The sequence below is a fragment of the Chaetodon auriga genome, chromosome 6 (assembly GCF_051107435.1).
Source record: "Chaetodon auriga isolate fChaAug3 chromosome 6, fChaAug3.hap1, whole genome shotgun sequence".
NCBI lineage: Eukaryota > Metazoa > Chordata > Actinopteri > Chaetodontiformes > Chaetodontidae > Chaetodon > Chaetodon auriga.
Window position 1 is genome coordinate 22,023,171 of NC_135079.1, and position 27,757 is coordinate 22,050,927.

At 43.0% G+C, this 27,757-nt stretch overlaps 1 protein-coding gene across 1 annotated transcript; it reads left to right on the forward strand.

Annotated features, from left to right (window-relative positions):
• The first annotated feature begins 869 nt into the window (after positions 1-869).
• sntb2 (syntrophin, beta 2) lies at positions 870-26,740 on the forward strand. The gene is made up of 7 exons (XM_076733532.1): positions 870-1,905; positions 17,667-17,886; positions 18,636-18,846; positions 21,436-21,578; positions 22,353-22,549; positions 23,771-23,961; positions 25,001-26,740. The coding sequence occupies exons 1-7, from the start codon at positions 1,176-1,178 to the stop codon at positions 25,091-25,093; spliced, it is 1,785 nt and encodes a 594-aa protein (XP_076589647.1). The 5' UTR covers positions 870-1,175; the 3' UTR covers positions 25,094-26,740.
• The last annotated feature ends 1,017 nt before the right edge of the window (positions 26,741-27,757 follow it).

Sequence of the window (27,757 nt, forward strand, 5' to 3'; positions counted from 1 at the left end):
TGTGATGAACACATCAGTTTGTGTTACTTCATTTATTCCTCCAGGCTCCAACATTATGTTATCTCACCATTACTTCAGGGCGATACACATAAGGAAACTCATTATATTTGCAAATATTTTCACACAGATACTTGCATAATTGATCAATATGACCTAAGATATTATAATATAGAAAGGATATAAGCTTTAAAAATATGTTTCTTTAGTTACCTATTTTATCATATTCATGTCAGCTGCAGGGGCGAAAAAATACAAATGGCGCCAGCATGCAGGAAGTCATGATGAATCTGTGGTGAAACAGTTGCAAACCCTGGTTGAGATTAAAATTGTCTAAGCATTACACCTCTGTAATAAAAACTAACAGGGAACTCATTCAGAGCTATGTAAAAGCCAACTGATTTTCCAGCATGTTGGACAGCCTATATGGGACTTCATGTTTCCTCTGATGGAGGGGCGCCCTGGAGGGCACTTCATCGTCTTTTCTTGTACACGGGCATCCAAGAGGGTAATTTTTTTTTTCTTCTTCTTTTTTATCAAACAAGAGGGCACCAGGGGAAGCACCTTTTGATTTCGTATTTCTTGAAAAACAAGGGGGAGTTTGACATTTAATGACAATTCTCAAAGAAAACCTTCTTCTTTTGGTTAACCAGCCATCCAACTCAGACAGCTAATTCAAGTGAAGATGTGAAATGCATTTACAATGGTCCATTTGTGTCTGCATCATTTCTGGTGGACAGTTTGCAGCTATTTTTAATTTTTCTAAATGTGGCCCAAAACCTAACTCGTGATCTCGTGAGCGCTTATTTTATTTTGAAAGACCTCGACGGATGTTGTCGTGTTTTGCTGTTTTTGTTCTTGAACTTTGCAGTGGAAGTCGGACAGCTTTAGAGCCTGAACTCGACAACAAGCCCTCTTAAGCTGGCCCGTCACCGCCAGTTGTTCTTTTCTTTTTCCTCTCCCCCCCCCCCCCTTTTTTTTTTTTTTTTTTTGGAGAGTCTCTCTGTTTTTTGTTTTTTTTTTTCCTTCCTCTGCCTGGAGTCGCTGTGTGAGTGGGTGTGTCGATGCGGGCCAGTGTAGCCTAGTCGCTGCTTGTGCGCACTCTGAAAAAGAGGAAAAAGTTGATAATGAGTTTAGTGTGAAAGCGTCCCGCCTCGGAGCAGGCTCACCATCCAGGAATGGCAGTGTGGACCAGAGCGGACAAAAACGGTCAACTGGACCTTCTGCTCCGCGACCGCTGGATCCGAGTGGCCGCCGAACTCACCCGAGAAACGCTGACTTTAACGGCCGAAGCGGAGGTAACCGGACCGGGGGGCAATCACTGGGACTACAACAACTCTTCGGCGGGCCTGCGAAATGGCATGTCGAACGGAAACGACCCGGGAACGAGTCCGGGGAATCCTGGCCGCGCTCCGTCCTCGGGTCAAGACCAACTCCAGAACCAGAACCACGGGGGACGAGGGCGTAGCGGCAGCCCGGGGCGCGTGGGTGCCAGTCGGTGTCAGTACGACGGCAACTACGGTATAAACAGCCCCGGGAAGTATCCAAATAACGGCACAAACTCTGACTTTGGAAGCCCAGGCTCCAGCTTCGGCAGTCCCGGGTCCAGCCTCGGGTCGAGGCAGGGCGACATGCCCGTCAGCCTGGACGGCTCCTCGGAAGCTGTGCGGAAAGTCCGAGTTGTCAAACAGGAGTCTGGCGGGCTTGGGATCAGTATCAAGGGGGGGCGCGAGAACCGGATGCCCATCCTCATCTCCAAGATTTTCCCGGGGCTCGCCGCCGACCAGAGCCGGGCTCTCCGGGTGGGCGACGCGATCCTGTCGGTGAACGGGAACGACCTCCGGGAGGCAACACACGACCTGGCGGTCCAGGCGCTTAAGAAGGCAGGCAAAGAAGTGACGCTGGAGGGTAAGTTGGCCAACGCGAGAGCGGGGACTTGTACGGGCCGAGATTAAGACTCCTGTGGCGGCACACTTCTGTGCACTCCCGCTTTCTCACATTTCCAGTTAAAGGCACGGGTGTCATTTGGGTTTGGCACTCTTTATGCACATGAACACGTATCATTGTGGGTTTAAACTGAACGTGGAGTACATTATCAGACGAAAACATTAAGTATTTTTAACCAATCTGGAAAAAATGGAGCATGCAAACACTAAAAATATGTGACCAAAAGTCACCAGCTGCTTTGTCCCCAGAAGTATAAATGGAGAAGTACACTAAATACAAGAAGACCTTAATGCATATTTTTAGTGAACTGATGCAGGAACAGGATAATGAACTCACCAGCACCATACCTCTGGCCCCTTTTAACTGGGCGCCATCACCAAAACTTCATGAACTTTCTCGATCACATGCTCTGTGGGTTTTAATTTTCATCACGCAACCAATCATTTATCTAACATGTTATGATACAGAACAGCAGACACACTGGCATAAACAAACAGGCTCACAGTCAGAGTTGATCTATGACCAGGAGGAGGAGGAGCGGGGCTAAATAATATCAACAGCACAGAAAGCCTTTGATTAGTGTAAACAGGAAAGTAACCACAGTTGTGGTCTCAGTCAGAGTTAGATACATTGTACTCTGTGTATTTGAATGGCTGTGGTTTGCTAAAGATAAGAGGTCACTGTAAGCACAGGCAGATGAGATTTGTGTCAGTGTGACTCCGCTGATCCTGACCAGGACAGACGACGAGGAAGAGGAAAACATGCAAATTATCTGTGGGGAAATCAGCATGTTGCACCCACACAAAATACAACAGAAACAATTACTGTGTGTCTCATTGTTAAAGCACAACTGTATAAACAAAACACCAGCAGTAGAACATACTGACCAATGTAAAGGATATATAAAAATACACACAATGTAAGACAGTGCATGCAATGTGTTGATTATTTCATCTACCTGCACAGATAACAGTTAGCTCCATATGGCCTTAAAATGTGCACTCACTGCATTTAGAGGATGAAATGCTCATATGAGACTTATGTCCCGTCGGTCAAGCATCAGATTTAAGAGCTACTTTCTGGAGTCCAGAATCATTTTCACACTGATGTGGAGCAGCCCCTTGAAATCAGCAGTTTAAAAAAAAACTGAAAAAATCACACAGATTAAAACCACTGTGCCCTTTTTTAGTAAACCACTTAATAACCTTGAATTGATTCTGTTTCAAGCTGCATTGATCAGTAATTGTGTCGTCAAGAATTGAATGAAATGACTACGTGTAATGAAAAAGAGGTTAAACTGTGGTTGAGCCTGGTTTTTCAGCATTAGCGTCACACTGGCTGTGTGCTTCAGTCTGAGAGCTCTCATCGGTCCCTGTCGGCGGCTGTTTGGAGCAGAAGCTGTGTCATTAATCAGCAGTATGCTGTCTGTGCCTGTCCAGCCCTCCACGCAGACAGGCGAGCTTAGCAGCTAGCAGGTGAGGAAAGTCAAACGTCTAGCAGCTAAAGACATTTGTGGAGACAAAAACAGAGCTGAACAGAGAGTGAATATTGGATTTACATTTGTCACCTGAGACACACCTCCAGATGACTGTTGTGAAAATTAGCAAATATTTGTTATCTCATTAGCCATGACTTTATACAGTGGTATAGTGGTAGGGCAGTAGGGTAGTGGTAACAGTACAGTGGCTGTGTGTGTAGTGATGTTTCTCTGTCCTCTAGTGATCAAAAATGTATTGATGCAGCTCAGTAAACTGCATTAATACACTTACAACAACTGGCATTATTTGATTTGGAGGTAGATTATTGTGAGGGGTTTTGTCTATGAGAATGCTTATCAGTGCTTCACATGTTTTCACATCAGCAGCTCGACAGAAGATCATAGGAGGTTTGCTGAAGTTAAGGTGTGAAGATGAAGAAAACCATCCACATATCAACAAGCCTACAAACCCACTAAACCAGAGATGGGAGAACCGTGATGAGGCACACACACTGTAGATGTAGGCAGCTTGCTCTATGTGGAGAAAAGTGCTCGTTCGGAGATGTGTGCTGGCTCATTATGCGAGTGAACACAGCTCCATGGAGATAACTTCAGATCCTAAACTGCGCTGGTGTAAAACGGTTCAATCCTTAGAAAAGTGGAAAAAGAGTGAGTTGGAGGGAGAGAGGCCACAGAGCCCCTGGGGTTCGGAAACTTCTGGCCAGGAACAGCTAAATGCAGTGTTTAATGGTTTGGAATGAACACCGGATGAATACTGACGAGCACGAATTGTAGGAACTAATCAATGTGTGACACATTTGCACTCAAGTCAAACTGAGGCCTGTTAGGTACCTCCCAAAATCCACCAAGGTAAAATGGCGTAGATACTTCAGGCCATCGGCTGTGCTGACAAACACAACCAGAGGCTCTGGAAAAGTTCAGTCAATTAGTTTTTCCCTTATCAGATGTGATCCGGAGTGCTGTTTTGTCACAGCCTGTTACTGTTTTTCCAGCTGGTTGATGGAGATCTCTAGGTAGGCAAACGACACACGCAAATGTTGCACACAATGCAGCACAGCAGAAGCGCTTTCGCCAAACAGGGAAATACAGTAAGAATCATGTCAAAACCGCTGGTGGAATTCAGCCCGTTGCAGCTGACGTCGGCATATCAAAACATTTCCAGCAACCCTCAGGCAGAGACAGGAGGATGTGCAGCCTCCTGCCACAGCCTCCGTCCAGACACGGGCCTCTGTGTGGAAGAATGTGTCAGCTGCCTGTCACTGTTTGTCAGTCTGACAGGCGGTGAGCTGTGGTGTTTGTGGACGGGCTCTTCGTCCCTGTCCCCCTCTTTCTCTCCCCCTGCTCTGAGAAAGAAGCAGCGGTCAGACAGAACAGGGCTTGACTTTCCAGATAACTGTGCCGTGTAAACAGTACATAAACCCCCAGATATTCTCACAATTAGCTTAGGTGGCCCACATTCCTGACCTCCGCTTGCATGTGTGTATTTAGGGCAAAGGTCAACGCTCCCGGCTCCAGCTTTGGATGATTCCTGCTGCTCCACACTTGCAACACACTTTCACTGACTTTTATTGCTGGTGCTGCAGGAGGGAAGAGCGAGAAGAGGAGCACATCTGAGAAGGTGATGGAGGCAACAGAGGGCGGTGTCTTGTTTTATAACAAGGGTTGTCACCAAAGTATTTAACAGCATGTTGCCTGAATATGTTATCAGTTTAATTTTGGCCCACATATTCTGAATATCCAGCATAAGCACTGCAGATCAGTGTCTGTTTTACAGTGCAAATCGACAGCCTCAACCGCGTCTCCTTTTCTAAGTTCCTATTAAAGTCCATTCAAGAAAGTCCTAATCTTATTTGGGATGATTCAGTCTGTTTTGATCCAAGATGGATAATCTTCTCAAGCACCATCTGCAGTGGATTATTAAAGATGTTTCAAGATATCCAGTTTGTACTAACAAGTACAAGAAAAGTGGGTTGCATGGTTGTCACACATATCGGAAACATCTGGAAAGAGAAAACCAGATTCAGAATCAGACCAATTTTAAAGATGCGTTATTAATATTTTTGTTTTCGTGATGGATCAAATGCTGCAGTGTGTGTGTGCTTTATTTAGCTTGTTTTAACGAACAGGTTAAAGGTAACAAGTGGGATCTTCTCTCCCAGTGTTTTTTTAGTCGCTAAAATCCTTTTATATATTCTCCCACTGAGACCAAGTTAGACTCTTATTTCCTCAAATGCAGTGAAAAATTCTTCCGACCTGTTTCTATTATGAACTTTTTTCAGAAGTTGTCTAGGATGTGTTATTTTCTTGATTCAGCTGCAGTGATGCTAGAAAATCGCTCAAGGATTGGACAAACTGGGAACACGTGAAGTGGTCTCCCTTTAATTATTCGTAAAGATAATCACTTGTTGGGTGGTTTTACTCTCTAGGCCATAGCAATGAATGAATGACTTCTCCTTAGACTGACTGTTATTCCCCCATTAACACATGACATACACATCCCAGACATGGTACGCCGCTGGTTAATCCCCTCCCTTCACCAGCTGACTGATAGACATAATATCCCATATGTCCAAATGATTAGTTGAAGCTGCAGCAGCCCCTTGTGTCTTATTGGGTTAGCCTGCTGGTCGGTGGAGGGGGACGCAGGATGAGCCCTTTGTGTGAGTAATTGGAGGGATAAAAACAGCACATACCAGACACAGAGGCTATTGATGAAACGGGGACAGCCCTGACGAGGAACAGTTCTCTTCTTTTGTTCCAAGGCCAAAGCTAGCGAACCGTCCGTTCATTGTGTCGTTTGGTGTCCTCGCGGGGCGAGAGCTGCCACAGAGCGTGAGTTTGCACTGCCTGAAATAGGCCGTGCCAGTTTGTCAGCTCTGTCTCAGTATGAGCTCCGCTGCCTTTGATATCCATCTTCAGACGTGTCTCTGGTATCCAGATGTCAAGAGAATTTTTAAAAGCACTTCTGGAAGGCGACAGAAACTGAAGGAACATGAAGTCATTTTTAGGGCAAGGCCGCTTTGGCCTTTGATAAATACATATTTGTTGGGGCGTCATGGTCCAAACCAATGGTGAAATAGCAACGAGTAATCACTGCATATTATGAAGATGAATCAACAATCAGGAGTCAGTGTACTGAAAAACAGTCCAGAGTTTATTCAAACTGTAACCTGAATGTTTGACTTTTCCACAAATACTGTCTGATTTCTTTTTTAAATGTGAACAAGTCATGTTAATTGTTGTTGTTATATTTTAATGATCAAATTAAGTCTGTAAATGTGTACAAAAGGGTGATCAGGATTAATCTGAACAACACAAGAAATTACTGAAAGCACTTTTTACATATTAAAGATGAAAAACACTGAGCTCATATTTAAAACCTGAGAATTACTGAATTGTGACAAAGCGTTTCTCTTTTTGTCGGCACAGCTTTTCTCGCCTTTTCTAGCGCTGCTGTCCCTAAAACCTGTGCATGCCGATGAGCATTGTGAATGGAGTGAGTGTGGGTCAGACAGAAGCAGCTTCACATGCCGTGCTCTTACGGTGGTTTTGAGGTTGTGGTTCAGTTACTTCCTGTTTTATGCTGAAGGTTCACTTTCCACATAGGCCATATTTTGTTTTACTTCCTTTCTTTGTGTCACCTAATCGTTAATTAGCCTTCTGTTTGTTTAGTTGCAGCGTTTTTCCTCTTTCATTTGTCAGGTCATCTGCATCTGTTCTTTCAACCTGCGTTTGTTGCTTGTGTCCCTTATCTATAATCCTGCCAATGTTTCTTTACATCAATTTCAGAGTCAGCTAGCTTCCAGTCCGCTTGTTTTCAGCCAGTTCACTTCTGGTCTGCACATTGTCCTGCTAGCAGCATCCAGTCCACTAGCCACCAGATAGATTCCCGGCCTGCTAGCATCCAGCCTGCTTGCCTCCAGACAGTTCCTGAGTTGGCTAGCTTCCTGCCTGATTCCACCTCTGTTGATTACCCGGACCAGCCCCCACAAGAATGCGAGTGTTGCGATGATGTTGAGGCTCCCTGTTGTCCAGATCTTTGTCATCCAGCTCCCTATTCTCTTTTCTGCTAGAGCTAGACCGTCTCCAGACTGCTAGCCTCCAGCCAGTAAACCAGTTGGCTGACACAGAACTAGCCAGTTCCCTGGCTGATCCTGCCCTGGAGCCACCCTCTGGGAAGCCCTCTAGAAGGAGGCGTGGCTCCTGCTGATGTCATGCCTCTCAGTTCCCCACTTCCTCGTCCTCACTGCCGTCCAGCTCAAGCCTGTCAAACCATGTCCGGATGCCTCTATGTTATGAATCTGTCTGGCGAGGAGTTTACTGCCCACATGAGTTCATCAAACCAAGTGTGCAGGAATAGATGCTGCTTATAAAGATCTTGCAAGCGATTGTTTGCATAACTTTTATCAGGGGAGGAGGTGGACTGAAGCAGTTTCTTTAGTCTTTGACCTTGTGATTTTTTTTATGATGGGCTGAGAAAGATATATTAAGGCTGTGAAGATGTACCTTGAGGGTTTCCCATAGGGCAGAATATGAGACATCTGGTTTAATATTTATCTCTAAGAATTTAGCAATTTCTGTGGAAATTATAGACACACATTAGAATTGGAGAGAAGAAGAGCACTGATAATTGGCAGAGTGTTTCTGAGGAAATGACAGCCCAAGCAGGAAAAGAGAGTAACCGGAGATGACAGTGTTCTCATAGGAGCAGTCCTTCAGATTGCCAAGAAGCTTCTCATCCAGAAGAGAATAATGAGTTTGTGAATATGTGTGATGAACATTTAAGAAGAAAGAATACTGTCTGTCTCGTGGGTGTAGAGCGTGCCATGGATGGATGGCATGTGTATTGAAAGAGGAATGAAGTGTCTTGGTTGTAGAGGATCTTTTCAGGGTTGATGACATAATAAAATTTAAGCCCCCTCCCAGAACTAACATGTGAGAACCTAAATTTGAACTAGAGGAAAAGAGTTTAGATGTGAATTTTGATTCATCCAACTAGGTAGATACACGTTAACTGAAATAAGTGGAGTACCACTGATCATGCCAGACACCATGATGACTTTCTCATTATGATCCATAGTGACCTTAGAGGTAATTAAAAGGGGTGGACTTGAAACCCCGGAGCCTGTTGCCATCCGCTGGCCTTGGGCTCAGAGAGTGATGTGCATGAACATGGAGACATTTGTCCTCCAGACAAACCAAAACTCTACTGCCTACGATCTTCAGGTTATCCTTCTGAGTACAGTTCTTTAAATCCTTGCTATTCTTGTGTGTAGACTCCAGCTCCATAGTCAGTATGTTAACATTGAGCTCCAGTGAGGCGACAGCATCAGAGGCAGCAGCCTGCATCCCCTTCACAGTGCTTTCACGCGCTCTATTTGACCTTTGGAGCACTCGGATATTAGAGCTTGTCTCTTCGTAATACTTAGTAAACTGGTGTCAATGGTGGTTCGCAGTTCAATTTTAATCAAGTTAACGTCCATCTGCATGCTCAGAATGGCCTCAAGGATACTGGTCTCAAACCCCCTGGTTGGGCTGCTCTGGTCCTGGGCTCCAGACAGAACAGAGCTCGGTAAAGCAGGCTGCCAGCTTTCCCTGACACTCCTCTCCCACATTTGGGCATTTCTTGCATCGTGTTTAGACACCAGAGCCACACTAAATCTGTTCAACTGTTTAACAATTAAGATGAAATAAAATGACTCAGTGAAATATTGATAATGTGGAATTCACAGAGAAACAAAAGCTGTCAGCGGGAACCGATGGAGGACATGTTGCGTGCTCATGGCGTCCCTCATGGATCGCAGCTTTAAAATCTGACACACACACACACAACTGATTTGTCTTGAACCAGTATTGAAGCACTTTAAGCACATCAAGATGCATATTTTCAAAAGCTCTCTGTTATGTATTTTATTTTAAATGCAGCCCTTATTTCACTTGAAATGAGAAAAGAACATGTATTTATTATTAGAGCACTTATTATTTATAATACCTCCAGTTCAATGTGGAAACTGACAGTAAATATTATTGAATTCATTGAGGTAAAGTACATAATGTAGGAACCAAGCACTTCTAGAAGAGCTGATAAACACTGTTAGGTGTAGGATGAGATGAAATTTTCAGTTCATCATTCATATAATCAACAGACTAATCAATGATCCAAATTACTGAGTTGCAGTCCTAATGTGAACCACGGCTCCATCACAGCAGAAAGCATCCAGCTTTTCCTCCCTGCTGGGACCTACTGTGGATAAACCAGCATCAATCTGTGCCCTCGCTGTCAGCATGTTGGGTAGACATTTGTAATCTTTAACAGTCACTACAGTACAGAATGATGAATGTGATTATTTTTGTCCATAATCTGCTTTATCCTTTGTAGAAAGTTGGCACACATATTCAAATAACCTTTCAGGCCGTACACTGAATACGCTGACCTTAAGAAAACTGACTTACGTAATTTCATAAATGTTACAGTGCGGTGTTGCAGATAAACACACTAATGCGTTTACACTTCAGCAGCCTGATTTCCCAACAGCGTGATCAAAGAGGAGGGGGCAGGTGTGACTGTGTTCGAGGAATCAAGGGAATACTTTTATGTGATGATCTCTGTGTGAGAGAGTCTGTTCATAATGCTGTGTGATTGTGCTGCCAGGCAGGCTTTTGTATGGAGGCACTTATATTTGCATAGACAGGTCATTTTGTCATGTCTGCCTTCAAAATAGTGAAAATTTGGAGAGGTCCAGATTAGGTTTGTTGTCCTGATTCTTGTTTGAATCAATTAATATCAAGGATTTCTCAATACAGAGTTCTAATTTGAAGTTTATGTTTAATCTGAAGACGGCCTTCATTAAAATTTGAGTGGAGGGGAGTGAAGTTTAGATATGATTTGTGTCATAGATGAAGTGTTCTGCATTAAAAAATGTAGACTGCATTTACTGGTGTCCTGTAGTTGGCAGCAATGTGGATAAAATCTCTATTACAGTTTGCATCACTTTATATTGCAACGGTGCGATACAGCATGTTGTAATATAGTAGCTTTTTTATCCTCAAAAATTTTTCCGCCTTCATTTTTTAGTGGGATGGTCGAGATACAGGCAGGAAACATGAGTTTGGAGGGAGTGGTATAGCATGCCTGAACCAAACCGGGCACATTGAAGTGATATAGTGCATATCTTGACCACAAGGTCACCAGTATGTCCCTGATATAGAAGATAAAAAAAATAAAAAATAAATTGAAAAAACATTTATAAGTGAAATAACCTAATGGAATGTCTGTTTTTGGCTAATCCAGTGTGTTAGATACCCGACAAATCAAGTGAATTCATCACATTGATGTAAAAATCCTGTAAATCCAATATTACCGTAGAACAGTCTGACATGCAACCTCGCCTGCAACAGCCTAATGCAACCAGAGATATGAGAGAGCTACCACTGTAGATGATAAACCCTAAATCTCTACAGTTATTGCCCAAATCATAATGTCCTGTAACATTTTGTAAGATACAGTGTCTGTGGTAGGGGTGAACCGATAAAGTTTTTTCAAGGCTGATATTGATTAGAATTATTAGTACTCAAGGAGACAGATAACCTGTACTTGGAACCGATACACATTTGCAGTAGAACTTCAAAATATTTCTTCCGTAAAAGAACAAAATATCCTCAAAGTACCAAATGTAAAAGTGCAGTTGGTAAAGGTGGGTCTTGTTTTAGATACTTTATATACCACTAATACATCATAATTAAGTACCTGATTTATATTTTAGATTATTAATCTGAATCTGCAAAGTAACAAATAAATAAAGTTATCAAATAAATGTGGTGCAGTATAAAGTACAGTGCAGAATTTAGCGGAGTGGAAGTACAAAATAGCAGAGATAACTGAAATAAGGGGTAAAGAAGGCACATTTTATCCCCATTTATTTAAATTGGGGGATCTCGCCTAGAAGATATTCATAGCATTCATACTCAAGTGGGCGTGAATGGTCCAACACAGACCCCCCAATCTGACGTCCGGAAGGTGGGGAGTGGGTTTCCAAAGCAGTTCGACCATCTGGAAAGCACTTCTGATAGAGTTGGGCCCCTCTAGGATCCTAGTATTGTTTGTGCAGGCGCACCGTCATGACTCACTGGGACACTTGAATAGAACAGAGCCATTGTTAATGCCAGACATTAATTAATTAGCAAAATATTTACAGTGAACGACTGACTGATTAATTGACTTACAGCAATATTGCAAACTATTAAGTAAATATGAGTATTAAGTTATTTAAACCAGAGAAGTGAACAGTGAAATCCCTGTCAGATAAAAACTGCAGTGAATTATAACAGAAGTTAAATGATGATATTAGCCAGTAAGTAACATTGGTTTGTAAAAACTGTATTATATGACAGTGACGTGCCATAGAAATGCTGTTGTGAATGTATCTGCACATGTGTGCTAAAGGAGGGACCCCACGAGGACATGTAACACCCCCCCTCCCCCTCCACTCTCTCTGTCTGTTGAGGCTGCCTTCGAACACATTGTTCACATTAGGTTTCTGACAGAAACAGGCTTTGAAGGAGGGGGGTAGGACGAGAGGGAGAAAGAAAGAACGAGAGGGAGCGGATTGGATTAAGAGGGAGAAGACAGAGGTAGAGAGGCAGGACTTTATGAGAGGTGTGGGAACAGAGGAGGGGAGGGAGAGGGGACAGCAAGAGAGAGGTGAAAGACAGAGGACTGTAGATAGAGAGCGAGAAGGAGGACAGAGGGAAGGAAGGAGGGAGGAGAGGAAGTGAGGAATGAGAGAGAAAATCGAGTGAGAAGGGAGTAGCGGGCCAAACCACAGGGGAATTTCTGGGCAATTTTTGGGGAAAAATACAGAGGCTGGGGTCTGACTGCCTGACTCTCTGCTCTGTAAGCTATTATTTCGTTATTTTGGCCATTCCATAAGATGATTACTTGTGTGTGTGTGTGTGTGTGTGTGTGTGTGTGTGTGTGAGTGTGTGTGTGTGGTGAGAAACGAGAGAGGAAGGCGGCCAGTTTTATGGGTAGCTTCGCGCCACAACTGATGCCACAATCAAATCAAATATGTGTTGAGTCAGACTCTTCTGCCTTTTGCACTCCTCCTCAACTTATCATTTTTTGTGCTCTGTCCAGCGAGGAATGAACTGGCCCTCGTGGGATGATGGTTAACATCTCTGGGGAATCTTCCTCGCACATTAATGTAGATGAATACACTCAGGCAAAAATATGTGAGCACACGCACGCACGCACACACACACACACACACACACACACACACACACACACACACACACACACACACATGCACGATGAGCTGGTAGTCCTCTGTGTGCAGACCTAATTAGCAGAAGTGGAGCTGAGTGACAAGCCTGACAGAACTAATGAGTTCATTTAACACCACCGAAGGCAGGATAGACAGACAGACATGCCGTGCAAGCAGAAAGCGCTGAATCTGTCAGTAATGATGGAAAGAAGCATTTTATCTGAAGGAGACAGACTGTGAGGAGTTATTAGTTCTGGCAGGATGAACGGGAAATCTGTAACATGGAACTCAATGGAAAGCGTCAGTGCTGCTGTGAACATCCACTGAAGATCTGCTGCTGTTTCATATAGTCCCATAATTGCTCTGTAGGGTTGGGCGATATGGCCAAATTCTAAAATCTCCATTTACAATTTTTCTTTTTTCCTTTAAAATGTCATTCTTATGCATATTGAAATAACACCTATTATCACAGCTGTAGACCATCAGTATCAAATGCTTCAGCTCAGTTGTAGAGCACAGACTTCTAGTTTGATAATCACTTTCAGTTTGAGCAGTAATTCGTCTGTCATGTTTGTCTATCAGCCTTATAGCAAAGTTAGACATGGTACATGCATGTCCTAGTTTACATACTGTCCTGACTATACAGCTAATGTAGCTAGCTTTCATTTACCTCATACACTGGGTAACCATTCATGTACGGCTATATGGAAATGAGATGCAAATATTTAGCCACACTGGCAGCGTGGCCCTTGGGGTGGCAGGTTTTTTTGGTTGGTCCAATCTGAAATAACTATTGGATGGATTACTTTGAAATTTTATGCACACATTCATGATCCCATTTGTGATCCCTTGATTTTTCCTTTAGCACCACCATGCCATTGACATTTTTGGCTTTTTGTGACAAATGTTGAATGGGATGCCATAAAATTTAAAGGTATCAGTGTAGCAGGTAGAAACAGCACAATGGATAACGGTAGTCGTTGCATTTGTAGCATCTCATCTGTGAAGAGGCTACAACCCAGGATGATGGATTCAATTTCTTTAGCTACATCAAAGACTGCAACTGCTCCCAGCCCTTTCATTTCGACCCAATAAAAAAGAGAAAAGAAAATGAATAGAAGCAGATGTACAATGGTCCACACTGCCAATACATTACACAACAGAGCATTCATAAGCTTCACTGCAGCACACAGCCAAGATTCAAGAAGTTGTGAAGTTCTCTGACAACAAAATCTGAAAGATAGAATAAGAATCTGATACAACATACAAAATGAATCATAACCAGAGAAATGGATGGGATTTGTCATAATATTTAACATGCTCTCAAGTTACTCTCTCACTCCATTGTCATCCCTTCCTCGCAGTCTTTGCTAAAGATCCTTTTTAACTACGAGATGTGCGTAGAGGTTTTAGCTTGTGGTTTTCCAGCCCATTGGACATCTTATGGCTTGTTCAGGCACACACCACTAAATATCTCCTTGTCACAACTTTGTTAACTAGTCTGCTTGTCATCAACCAGTCAGACACAAGAAAAGCTGTAAAGTGACCTGTTTGATGTCAGAACATGTAACAATGCAATGCACAATGCATTAGATGCTCGTTGCCAGTTAAGTAGGCTTTTGATTTCCACAGGGTTATACACATTATACAGTAATAGTCGATAGGTTTTCAGTAAACATGACTCCTACTATTTTCCCATTACTGGAAAAATTTGGTTTACCCCAAGAATACGATTAGCAACACCTAAAATATGGTGCCACAGTGTTACTACCAGCTTCTGTAACTGATATTGGAGGGGCATCATCAGCTGGACGTCATGGTAGCTAACCAAACGAATCTTCAAGTCCAGTGACAAGACTGTCACTTCTGAAAACGTAAATATGTGTGCAGACCAGCACATGAGGTTTGTAAGTGCTTACTCATAATGATGATAACCTGCTGATAAGTCAGTGCCTGCACTCACACCTTTGCAGAGAACAAACATCATTGTGAAACTCTCTGCCAGTGCTGGGAAATGAATTGTTCCCATATCCTCTTTTTTCCATCCTGGTGATTAACAGGTTGAAATTCAGGAGGCCAAGGGTGTATTAGGATTGAGAAAGCTGCAGAGAGTGTGGGTGATGCATCATGTATGTGTTGTCCGATGGATGTAACTCAAAATTTCCAGACATGATTTTCAAAGTAGAGTGAGAATTTTTGATATTTATATACACAAATAGTGTGTCCTTGCCACGTGGGGACTTTATTTACCAGTCAAAATTGTTTCCGACTTTTATACGGGGATGTGTAGACCACATTCGATTTCATATATAGCACTACCCACCATTGTCTTATTTGCACATATCAGGCAGTGGAGAGTTCATTTTACTGTCATGGGGTCCCTCAGGGCTCCACTCTGGGTCCTTAACTTTTTCTCTGTATGCTAGATTCTTGCCAGATCACCACATTCTGCCACTGTTTCCCCATTATATCGGTGACACTGAATGTCTCTCTCAACTTCTAAACTCAGGTTAAGGCATGCCTGAATGTCTTCTTAACATTTCCAGTTGGATTTATGCCCATTGTGTTAAACTCAGTCTCAACAAGAACCTGATGCTGTTTCCCTGGAAAATTTCACCCTCTTAAATAGTTATTACTGAAAGGACCACTTGAACGCTGATAACCACAGCGCAGCAATGCTCAGTGAGCTGCTCATCCAGAATTTGAAGATATAAACATGCACAACCACAAAGATCCCTGGGTCTGCGGATGGAAAATATCTCAGCTGAACATCTCTCCACTAAATCTGATTATTAGGCTGAAAGTCGGGCTTTGCAGCAGAGGCATCCTCTTCCATATGACCCTCAGACATAAACATGGGCATTCAGGAATGCTCTCACACTCACTTACTCCAAAGCACTTACGTTTGCAGAAATGATCCCAGACCTTGTTGGTGTGGGTGGTGAGGTTAGGAGGGCCAGTGAAGTGAGGCTCCATTTCTTGGCTTGTTGCCTCAGCATTACTACCAGCCCTGCCCTTCACTCTGAGTCATACTGTACATAGTATAATGTACACACAAGCATGCAGGAACTGTGCAGCTGTGTCTGCATGTATTGCTCAGTCATAAACTCTATGTATTGTGTCTCTCGTTGAGCTCATTTTAGAGTCATACTCAAGCACATTGCTAAAGACTTTATGTTATATTTCTCTAGCTCTCATATATGTGCGCACACACTTTCACAAAACAAATATCTCAGGCTGCGTTCAAGAATGACCTCATCTCTTCAGAGTCTTGTCTCAGGTTTCATACAGAGCAGACCAACCCAATAGTCCAGCACACACACATACGTACACAGACAATCTCTCATTTCTCATATTCACACTCACACATATTTTTCACATGCATTGGATGAAACACTGAGGGGATAAAATGGAGGATGGAATAGCTGAAGAACAAGTGAAGGCACCGTGTGCCAGTGGGGGCGGGAGGTGTACAAGGCCGCAGCACCAAATTTGGAAAGTGAATCCATCACATCGGAGCAAAAGCCGTTCTTTTACAAACAGTCGTTCTGCCAAGCTCACGGCTGTACGGCCAAGTAAACTTTTGTTTTTCAAAGATAATTTCGCGCAGGGGACCACAATGTCCTTTTAAGACATGCTGGAAGATAGCATGAACTGTTAATGCTCCAAGTTTTTGGCCAGAATATGATCAGTGTCCCATCCATTTGAGAAACTGGCCGTATGAATAATAAGGCATGATTAAACTATAGGACATACTTTTAAACCTTGGACAAACACAGGATAAAATCCATTTTCCATCCCACATGAATTTACAAGCTGATTGTTGAGAGAATCAAACCACAGCTTTCTCCAACAATGTTTAAACAGTGTAACCCTAACTGGACCCCAAAGTGTTTTTAAAAGCAGATTAAATGCTGACTTCTCTCAGGAAACATCCCAGAGTGTTTCCTTATGGCCAGGTTTATGGCACGCTGCACCATATATCCTGAGTGACTGGGTGTTATTGGGTGGAATCCCACAGATGGTCAAACTATCAACACACTATTTGCTTGAGATCGGTAGATATTCAACAGCTGTCTTACTTTTGCTCAGACTACGGTTTGCTGTACTCTAAACTACAGCAAACTGTTTATTCAATCATGATAAGAAGGGAGATCTGTGGATTGCACATATTAGCTACAGATTTGACTTTATTTGGCTAGTTAAGAGGAGGATTGTTGGTATGCAGGAACTCTTTAAGGGAATCATTTTTTGCCCTTGTTGTTTCTATGTGCTGACAAGCAATGGATGGATTATAGAGCACTCAGTTCTACACTGTAAGGAGTGATGGAGCCATGAGTGATTGAGATGTTAGCGCATATTAAAAACCTACCGCATTGTCACTTTGTCACTCGCTTTGCAAAATGAAGATTTATTGGGATTAACATTTGGCTGGTGTCAGTTCAGAGCTGCAAGCAGCAATTATTTTCATTAGCAATCAATCATTTGCTCTATAAATGTTGTCTATAAAACATGAAAAATGCCCGTCACAATTTTCCAGTCTGATGTGGCATCTTGTTCAGGCAACAGTCTAAACCACAAAGACGTTCAATTTACAATGATGTGGAACAAAGAAAACCAAAAAATCTCTACATTTGATAATCTGGAACCAGATGTTTGCCATTTTTCCTTGAATTTTCTTTTAATCGATGTGCCAAATTATTGTTAATTAGTTTTATTTCAGTTGATTAATCCACCAGTCAAATCAGCAAAAAGCTAAAAGGGACAAACTGATTAGCTGCGAGGCTTGAGCACTGTACAGATAAAGCCACTGTACGCTACCTGAAAGCCTCTGAAATAGCACTTAAACCATGAACACTGCAATAATGCATCAGCTAACCTCACTGGCCACTCAGTAGCACCACCTTGTATTGGACATGCAGTGGTTGATATGTATCCTCTCCTGTGTTCCCCCACAGTGAAGTACATCCGCGAGGTTTCTCCGCTTTTTAAGAAGCCATCCCTGGTGGCTGACCTGCCATGGGATGGCATCCACCCTCAGTCGCCCAGCTACAGCGGCAGCGAGGACTCCGGGTCGCCCAAACACAGCAGCTCCTCTTCCTCCAAAGACAGAAAGGTCATAAGCCTGAAGATGTGCTTCATCTGCAGGAACCTCACTATGCCAGACCTGGAGAACAGGTACGATATGATGCTTCTCACTGTGTGTGTGTGTTTGTGTGTGTGTTGGCGAGAAATAGCAGAGCATGTGGGAGTTTAGGTGTGGTTGGGTGTGTGTGTTTTTTCCTGTGGTTAACTTCAGTTCATTAGATTGGAATGTTTGTTCTGTAAGAGATAATGACCATGACAGAAATGCTCTTTGTGTGTGCAGATATTACATAGATGTGCGTCCCAAAAAGATTGAGGAAGAAATATGAAAAATAGCTAGTGAGATACATGAGTGACAAAATGATGTAAGCGCATTGTGATAAAGGACATTCACTTTGAATGAAATGACCTTTGGTACATCAGGTGAGTCATAGCAGATTGCCAAGTAGTTGTGCAGTAACAGTATGTCAAAGCTTTATATTGTGCATCTGTCTGTCATATCTTTGCTGGTTAGTTTTAACTTATGTTCCTCTTTGTCACTGCACTTTGTATTTTTTGTGCACTGTCATTATTTTCCAACATCTGCAGCTTGAACACAGACTATTTGCCTTCGCAGCTTTATGGGTTGTCTCAGGTTAGTTTGAAAACTTAGATGAAAGTACTGGCTGTCGGTACTGGCTCATGACAAATTGGCAGGTGAATTTGAATGTGCAGAAGTGTCTGTCATTGGTCAAGGAGATAGAAGAAGCTCCAAGGAGATTACATTAGACAATTGTGTATTTAAGAGCAAGTTTCACATATGTCTGCTGATACAGTTCTTACTTTTCCTTTGTCCCATTCAGACTGTTGGAGCTCCATTCCCCGGACGGCCAGCACACGGTGGTGCTGCGCTGTAAAGACGGCCCCACCGCCAACTCCTGGTTCACTGCCATCCACACCAACATTGCTGCCCTGCTGCCACAGACCCTGGCTCACATCAACGCTTACCTGGGGGCCTCGTCCTCAGCTTCCACACACCCCCATCTCAAACACATCGGCTGGTTGGCTGAACAGGTATTTTCAGCTTTGTTTGGTTGAACAGCTGCATGGTCTCTAAGGATAGTCCTTTTCAGTTGCTTATTGTTAATTGATGTTGCTAAACTATAAATATTAGATTCTTTGCGGCATCACAGAACAGGATGATGATGAAAATACCACAAATGGAGACTCTTAAAGCAGTCACATGAGTGATATTACAGCAGATAACTACATAAAGAGACTGAAGGGCTGTTTGTTCAAAGAAGAAAAACAAAAAAGCGAGAAGAGTTCAGTGTGTCTGAACAAACTGAATCTTTGACTATCCAGTGCAGTAAGTCTTGCACAGGCTTGACTTGGCACAGTGGAAGCAGGGCAAACAGCTGAAGCAGGCCTGTTAAAAGTAAAGAAGCAAGCCTTCCAGCAGCTGCAGAACTGCCTCTTGTACCATATCTTGTTAGCAGGAAAGCTCCAGTAGCTGGTTTCATTTTGGATCTGGTTACAGGTTGATAAAATATGCAGATTTGCTAACAAATCTCTTCTCAAATCTCTTATCTCTCTTAGCTATTTTTACGCCTCTGTGCCGGCAACATCTGAGCGTAGCTCTGTACTGAATTTTCTGTTTTACATTCAAAAGTTTCTGCTCAGGTTTTCAAAGGAAGCTTCGAATGTCATCGTGTTTTATGTCATCACCCACAAAAAAAAAAAACCTCAAGCAAAATCCTCCGTTTGAATGAAGTCATTCATCTGATTGAATGAAATCATCCTTCTTTATTAATGTAACTCGTCAGTTCATGAGCATGAATACATATAGATATACTTGCATGTAAGTATTTAGAGCTGATACAGCCGTCTTTCTCTGTCTGTAGTCACCACTCAGTACTATCACTTAATGTCCCACCCAAAGAGCTGTCTGATTGGTTACACATCAGAAGCAATAGTCTTTCCACACTGAAGACTATTGTGCCAGAGAGCTCATGTGCAGACTGGAGCTGTGTTAGGTAAAGGCAGGGAAGGCAAGGCAGCAGACATTGCTGAAGTTGCAAAAACAGCACAGTCTTTGGATCTATCGAATGTTTCTGTGCACATTCATGAGTAAATACATTTTATTGACTGCTCTGTTTCATTCTTACATTGATTGCTTGACTTCAGGTTAAATGAATATACAGTTGAAACGTGTGTTGCTCTCCAAAGGAAATGGCATCAGTGGTTTTTCAGCTTAGGTTGTTGTTTCATTACACCTACGTCACTGCCCACAACCAGAAGTCAAACAGACACTGGCATTTCTGCTCTAACGTAATAGCAGCACACAGGAAGAGTGTGTTTTCTTGAATTAGCTTTAGTCCTAAATTTAAACATTTAACCAGTAGCCCTGGTTCACTTTTCACATTCACGCCCAGGAACAAGACTAATGTCTTTTCACTCTGAGGAAATGTTCATTCAGGGTTCACTCATGTTGAATGTATGGATGTCTGCCTCTGTTTGTCTTGACCGGGCTAAAAAACAAGAAACGCCAATGAAAGTTTCCGTTGCATTGCACTACTTCCTGTACAGCCCACCTACACACCACAGTTGCTTTTTACTGCAACTCCACCAACACTTCACTCATTGAGTCATGACTCTGCTCTATTTTAACCTCAGCGTCATCTAAATTCAGGTCAGACTGTCAGGATGAGCTACTTAACTCACCTGCAGCTTTACGCTGTCAAACTACATCACTGTAACTTGTAGTAGTTGCAGTCTGTCTGTTTGGTAGTGATTCCAAGTCATCAGTGAACAATTTAACTGGAGAACACATCTGCTTCGTTTTTCGGTAACACACACACACACACACACACACACACACAGACAGAACTTCAAAGAAAAACCTGAATAAATGTGTGGAGAAACGCAACACATGCAGGTGCTTCCACACAGGTGAACTGCATGGTACCGCTGAGCAGTTGACGTCCAGTCATGCTCATATAAACATGCCAAGCAGGCCCAGCTGATACTGATTTTGTATTCGGATGGCGAGAGGAAAGCATCAAGTGATTTTAATAGAGGACTCTTTGCTGGCGTACAGATGGCAGGAGCGAAAGACTGCTCAGCTGTCTCGTGTTACAATAGGAACAGTCAACAGCACACATTTGATTACTGTGATGCTCGTGCATTAGTAAAGAAGGATATGTGAGAAAAATCACAGGAGCAACTCTTGGTAACGCAGGCTGTGATCAGACTGTCAGCAAGAACAGTCCTTCAACATTTCCATAGAGAGGGATATTAGTAGGATTGCAGTTCAGAAGCCCCTCATTACAAAGATGAATGCACATTGGAGAGATCCAGGATGACAGTGCCCCCATCCACAGGGCACGACGGGTCACTGAATGGTTTGATGAGTATGAAAATGATGAGAATCTTATGCTATGGCGTTCACAGACACCAGATCTGAACCCAGCTGAACATCTATGGGAGACGCTCTAACGCTGTCATCCATCCGTAGTTGGTTTGCAGTAAACTCGATGGTAGAATTAATGGTAGAGTTGTAAATTAGGAGGAAATGTGACATAAAAACACAATTCAGAGATTTTCTGTTGTTTCAGTCGTCACTTATTGGTCCTGACGTCTCCTCCTGACCTGCTTTTTTAGGTCCAGCTAGAAGGTGGGCGGCAGCAGTACAAGCCAGTGGTCATGGCACTGACAGAGAAGGACATCCTGCTGTTTGAGTCAGTGCCGTGGAGCAGAGAGTCCTGGTCCATACCTCTGCTCACACACCCACTGCTAGCTACAAGGTAAACACAGCAAACAGGAGGGTGACTTCACTAAAGCCTCACGCTGCCACAGTGTCCAGATCATCCGAGGGTCAGACGGTCAGGAAACACTTCACATCGAGCTATGGGACAAAGGAGAATCACACATTTACAGACTTTACCTGTTGTCCAGAACAGCTCAGAGCATTGTTGAATGGGTTTGTCATTTCTTGTTTTATTGTATAGATTTATGTTAAAATGCATTTGGATGGGACATTTTTGCAAGTCCGCTGTTGATTCTCTGCAAGGTGTCAGTAAATATTCAACAGCTGACTGTCAAAAGGAGCTGTTTCAGCAGGCAGTCAGGACAATACTTTCCATCTGCTGTCAACGTATGTTCAACAAAGTGTAATTTATGGGAAGTCCCTGGAAGTTTACAGTCACTCACATTAAAAACGAAAGTAAAACTTTTTGCTGGTTGTGGCTCAGTTAATAGGAAGAGAGGAGTTTCACTGTGCAGATGTGGCTTATGTGATAATTCTTTTCGGGAAACGTCAGCTGAGAACCGCGACCAATGAAAATAACACAAAAGAGCAAACACATATGTCAACACTGAGTTCATCCTGTTGTGGAAATGACACCAAATAACTAGAACAGCTGACGTTGAGGGTCAGACTTCAAAGAACAGGAACCTTCACCAGCGTTGATAAGCTGTTTAAAAGGAGCTAAGCAATAACAGTCCAGAGTCTCGTCACATGTACATTATCTACACACGTTGTTAATTGTGTCTGTGTTTTCGTGCGTCTCTCCCTTCAGACTGGTTCATTCTGGAAACGCCCGGAGTTCTCCCGCCCAGGGTGCAGATCTGGTGTTTGCCACTCGGACGGGCACGGGGCGGGGCATCGAGTCCCACGTCTTCCGAGTGGAGACCCACTGGGATCTGTCCTCATGGACGCGAGCCCTCGTGCAGGGGGCACACGCTGCTGCTGAACTCATCAAAGAAGTGTCCATTGGTGAGTGTAGTGTGTGTGTGTGTGTGTGCAACAAGCGATTAGCCTCTAGAAAGAGTTCAGAGTCAACACCAAAACTCCCCGTTCATCCCTGCTTTTACTTAAACCAATGCTTTATTTAACATCTGTACATTATGTGAAAGGTGTTGCTTTCTGTGATGAACCTGCAGAAAATGTCTGCTGCCCCCGAGTGGCTAAAAGAATTCAGACCTGAGCCAAAAGAAGGAAGTTCATGTAACTAATGTATAAAATGAGCTCTATTAGAATTATTGTTACTGAGTTAAATCTGATCATTCTTCTAGATTTTTTATAGATTTAAGGGCGTCCAAGGAAACAGTCCAGTGGGGTTTCTCTGCAGAGACCAGATTACCATTATGTAGTGCAATACAACACCACAGATTACAACCTCAGAAAATACCACAGAGTTTATTGAGAACTATGGGCATGTGTGGCTCATGTGCACGTTCGCATGAATGCGTGTGTGCGTACAGGTTGATAGCAGTGTGGTCGAGTGAGTCTGCAGACTTTTAACAGAGGATGTGGGTTCACCTTTGTGCATAAAGTCTTCATACTAACAAGTGAATGTTAAGTGGGAATGAGTAATATAACACGTGTTTGCAAACTAAACGCCGTTTAAAGCTTGCACTTGAGGTTTTTTCCAGGGCAGCACAGATGAAATATTTCAATGCATGAAGGCCTGTATACCTAAAAATACTTCGACTGTGACAGGAAGCTCCAGACAGCAACTGGCTGGCGAGCACTGTGCAGCAGTTCAGAAAGAGCAGCTCTGTGGAGGAAAGCAGAAGTGGGAGCCAGCAGAGGGGAATGTGTTCTCTCTGCAGAACAATAGTTGGCTGGTGGAACAGCACTGGAAAGCCTCAGCTTTTTTTTTTTTTTTTCCTTCTTTTTCTTTGCTGTTCTGCCGCTACACAAACACACAGTTGTGCTTGAACATTCAAGCCTGTCAAGTTACAGTAAAACACATGGAACTGCTTTGGGATGAAATGACCTCACAGTTAAAGCTGCTATAGGCTGCGTTTTTTGTGTAAGTCAGGCTTGTCTTTGGGCTGCGGCAGAGAGGAACGTCCCATCCAGTTTAATGCAGACGCTGCAGATCAATCTGAGTTATTACTCGGGAGAGATTATTCAGCGTCACTGCTGGAAGTTAACAACATCCGACCTGTCAGACGTGCTGTCACACCTGCTGCTCTCACCCTGTTTCAGGCTGCACCTTGAACAGACAGGATGTTCGCCTGATGCTGCACTACGAGAAGGGCTTCACTGTGACGAGGGAGCCAGCAGATCCATCCGGGGGCGCCGTGCTGTACAGATACCCCTATGAGAAGCTCAAAATGTCCGCCGACGACGGAATACGCAACCTTTACCTTGACTTTGGGGGTCCAGAGGGAGAAATGGTAAGTTAAGGCTGCTGTCGGAGAGAAGCCATGTGACACAAAGTCATTTTTTCAAAGAGTAGTGAACATTGCACGTCAAGTTCTTTGAGCCTCAGGTGATGTCATCCAATTATTGCAAAGCAACAAGCAGTAAACCGTCCCAGTGGACAAGCTGGAAGCAGAAAATGTCTGATAAGTGGCTGACATTATAAACTGAATATCATAGTTTCTGCTTTCTTTTTAGAATGAATTAACTAACTAACTAAAGCCTAACTGAGAGGGTATGTCAGAGTGACTATACAACAGATTATCTCACTTATTAAGGTAAACATGATTTCCTAATCTCATCTGAATCTCAAGAGCTTGCAGCTGCAGCTTTTGCCTGAAAGGAACCACAAACACTAAAGAACCGCAGATCGACTCGGAAACCTCTGTGAAAACAAAAAGCCGACATCAGCTGAGCATTCACGGCTCCAGCTAACCTTGTGCTGTGATGACGTGCAACAGCTTATTCCTCTGACTCCGCACTAACGCTGTGTCATTGCTTTGGCCTTAAAAATATGGAGACCAGTGTTAGATTGACCAATTTAGCCATAACGTTAGCATTTAGTGAAATGACACCTTTGCATTAGAGTCCGTTAATCAGTTAGTCAGCAGAAAATGAATCATTAATCATTTTTTGACTTATTAGTTGCAGCCATACATCAGACTGTAGGATTATAACACCTGTTAAATTATTCTGATGTTTTAGGTTGAGCTTGTTCATTTTAGTGGGGGATGTTTTTTGTTTTTTGAGGGCCTCTTTTGGATGCCACTAGTGGGCAGCAAAGTCACCATTTTTAAATGTCAAAGGGGACCTCCACTGATCATAGATCCACAGAAATTTCACTATCTGCATTTCAGCAAAATGCAGGAGGTCAGACATCTCAGAACAGACTGTTACACCTGAGTTTCTGCCCTTTTTTCCATCCTGATGTCTCTCGTGTCCTGTTCCATTTTCACCGCTGTTTTTCTCCTTCACCCTTTCCTGCTTCACTCCATCCCTCCGTCCATCCTCCAGGTATTCGACCTCCACTCGGGTCCAAAGCCGGTGGTGTTTGTCCTCCACTCCTTCCTGTCAGCCAAGCTCACTCGTATGGGGCTGCTGACGTGAGACAACCAACCGGAGCAGCGTGGATGAGAGGACGGGGCCCAGGCACAGCGAGGACGGCGAAGACGATCTCAAAATGCTGATGCTGGCATTTGATTTGGGTTTTTTTGTTTGTTTGTTTGTTTTTTTCTCCATTCACAGCTGAGGTTAGGCCTGAGATGGCGCTGCAGGAGAGATTTAACCCAGGAGTCGTATTGTTGATTGTCTCAAAAACGTGCCTTCTCTTCCAACTTGTCCTCAACCTTTTGCAATCATTTGTATTGCAAGGTCAGGTAAAGGGAAGTGGCACTTTGCTTGAAGTCATGAAGTCATCAAGTGTTAGCAAACAAAACCCCCCAAAATGGCTATTAACTATCTCATAACATTCCATGTGATGATGGATTAAATTTCATTACGATAATCTGATATGATGAAAAAAAAAAGGCGGACTGTGATGTGCACATGATCAGTGCACTTCAAGCAATGTGTTACTGAACTCTATTAAGGAAAGGAAGGATTTTTTTAGACAATTAATACTCAGCCAAGCACAGATTAGTGAACGCTCCCTGTTTCTACTCTATGCCTATCATTCCATGACAGCCTTCCAATGTATCTTTTTTTAATGTATTTCTTTGTCTTTGTGTCGACGTGTGAGAGAAAGAAGCTGTTCTAGAGTCAGAATGCAGTTCTTTGATCAGAGATTGTGGGAATGTGTGCGTGTGTGTGTGTGTGTGTGTGCGTGTGCGTGTGCGTGTGTGTGTGTGTGTGTGTGTGTGTCTATACTACACGCTTCTGTTGGCTTGATAGTGTGCCTGCTGTCTGACAGACTCACCTTTTAGAACTCTCCCAAACTACTGTTGCAATCAGGATTGCCAACTGTGCCTTTTTACAAGTAGACGAAGACACTCTTTGTAATTTTTCCTTTTTTTTTTTTATTTCACACAATAAGAGAGTTTGAAGCTTTCGACATGCGCGAGCAATAGTATTACCCGATAGTGTAAACCATGTTACTTTGTCGCTCTGTTGTTTGTTTTTATAAGTGTGTATCTCATGATAGCATGACTTTCTGACGTTGAACTTTGTCAGATGATGATATGACATGACCGTGTGTTACCTCCCCTGACTGACCTACACTACCACGTCGTCTCTGTCTCAGTGTCGCTATCAACGCATACCAATTTGCTTGAGATTACTTGTCTCTTGTTACCATTCCTACAGTTGCATTTCTCTGACTGGGGACTGTTTAACAGGCTTGTTCAAGGTGGGCCATCAAATGACAGGTACCAGTGAACTATAGTGGTCAAAGACATCGTACCTCATATGAACCCCTCTGTACACTCTATGACTTTTATCTTACCATAGTCTTTTTCTTCTATTTTAGTCCCAAGAAGCCTGTGAAAGTTTGAGAAAATAATCTTAACTCAAGGTCCACTTACCAGCTTTCTTTTAGAGCTTTCAGCCCCATCTCATGGTCTTTGCTCAGTTGTCATGTAGATGACTCAGCTGTCATCACGTGACCAAAGTATAGAACTTAACTCATGAGAGTAAGTGTCTGTTTGAAGATGGTTTCTGCTGGTGCCCTTGGTCTTCATCCATCGACTGACTCGTGGTCAGCGACCTTTGACCCTTTCTCGGTCAATGCTGTGACTAGTGTAGTGGGTCTGTATTTACAAAAAAAAATTACAGTAAAAAATAAAAGTTCTTTGCTGAATGTGAGCAATAATATTTTATTTGTGTGATATAATTAACATATGAAATTTACAGCAATGTCAGTGTTTTTATAATATACAACAAGGGATGAAATAACAGGAAAGTGGCTGAAGTGGACCTTGAGATGCTGTTGAAAGCTCTGGAAAAGGCTTGTAAATGGTCCTGGAATTAAAGTTATCTGTCAAACTGCTATTCTCAAGCTTCAGGGTGAATATTCACGCTCCTTTTTTGGAACTAAAATCCCATTATAGATCTTGTGATTTCTGTCAGGAGTAAATACCATCAAAACAGCCATCTGTTAATCTATTTCACACTCAGATTTAGGTACAGAGCCCCTTAATTGTTAAGTTTTTGGGCTAAAGTTGTGGTGAGTTAAAGTCATCTAAACCAATTTCACTCTTCTCTTCAGTTCGTCTGTTCAGTCCAGTGCCTGTGTGGAGACTTTGCTCATTAATGAGTTCAGATGACTGTAATTGACGCATTTTCATAACCTTCATTTGGTTCATGGTACATGTTGCTGAAGTGATCCTTCTGTAGAGCCTCTGTGTTCTTCTGGGCCTGAAATAATGAAGCATTGTGTCCTCTGACTGTGCAACATGGAAAAACAAGATAACCCTTCTGTCCTCGGATAAGGAGCACAATCACCGGTCTGAACGACCTCTGTTCTATTTTGGACTGATGGCTGATGTCCTTGTGATGGTTTGAACAACCTTGTTTGGCTTTTTTATGAAAGCAAAAATGTGTAATCGTATAGTTGCTATAGCTATATAGCTCTTTTTCAAGATGTAGTTGGTGAGTGTTAAAGGAGTAGCAGACCTAAAACATCCTGTGGGAGGTTTGAGTTATACCTGGCCCGACATAATGTTTTTCTCGTGCAACATTTGAAGCGATAGTAAAGCGTTGCATTCCATCATCCTACTTTTCCACCACATTTGATGGTAATCATGTCTCTAGAACCCGCTGTACAGATCTGATTGT

Excerpts from the sequence above, each read along its gene's own strand:
- sntb2 (XM_076733532.1), top strand. The coding sequence starts at position 1,176 with ATGGCAGTGTGGACCAGAGCGGACAAAAACGGTCAACTGGACCTTCTG. Across the intron at positions 17,887-18,635 it reads ATGCCAGACCTGGAGAACAG|ACTGTTGGAGCTCCATTCCC; the intron begins GTACGATATGAT and ends TGTCCCATTCAG. Across the intron at positions 23,962-25,000 it reads GGGGTCCAGAGGGAGAAATG|GTATTCGACCTCCACTCGGG; the intron begins GTAAGTTAAGGC and ends TCCATCCTCCAG.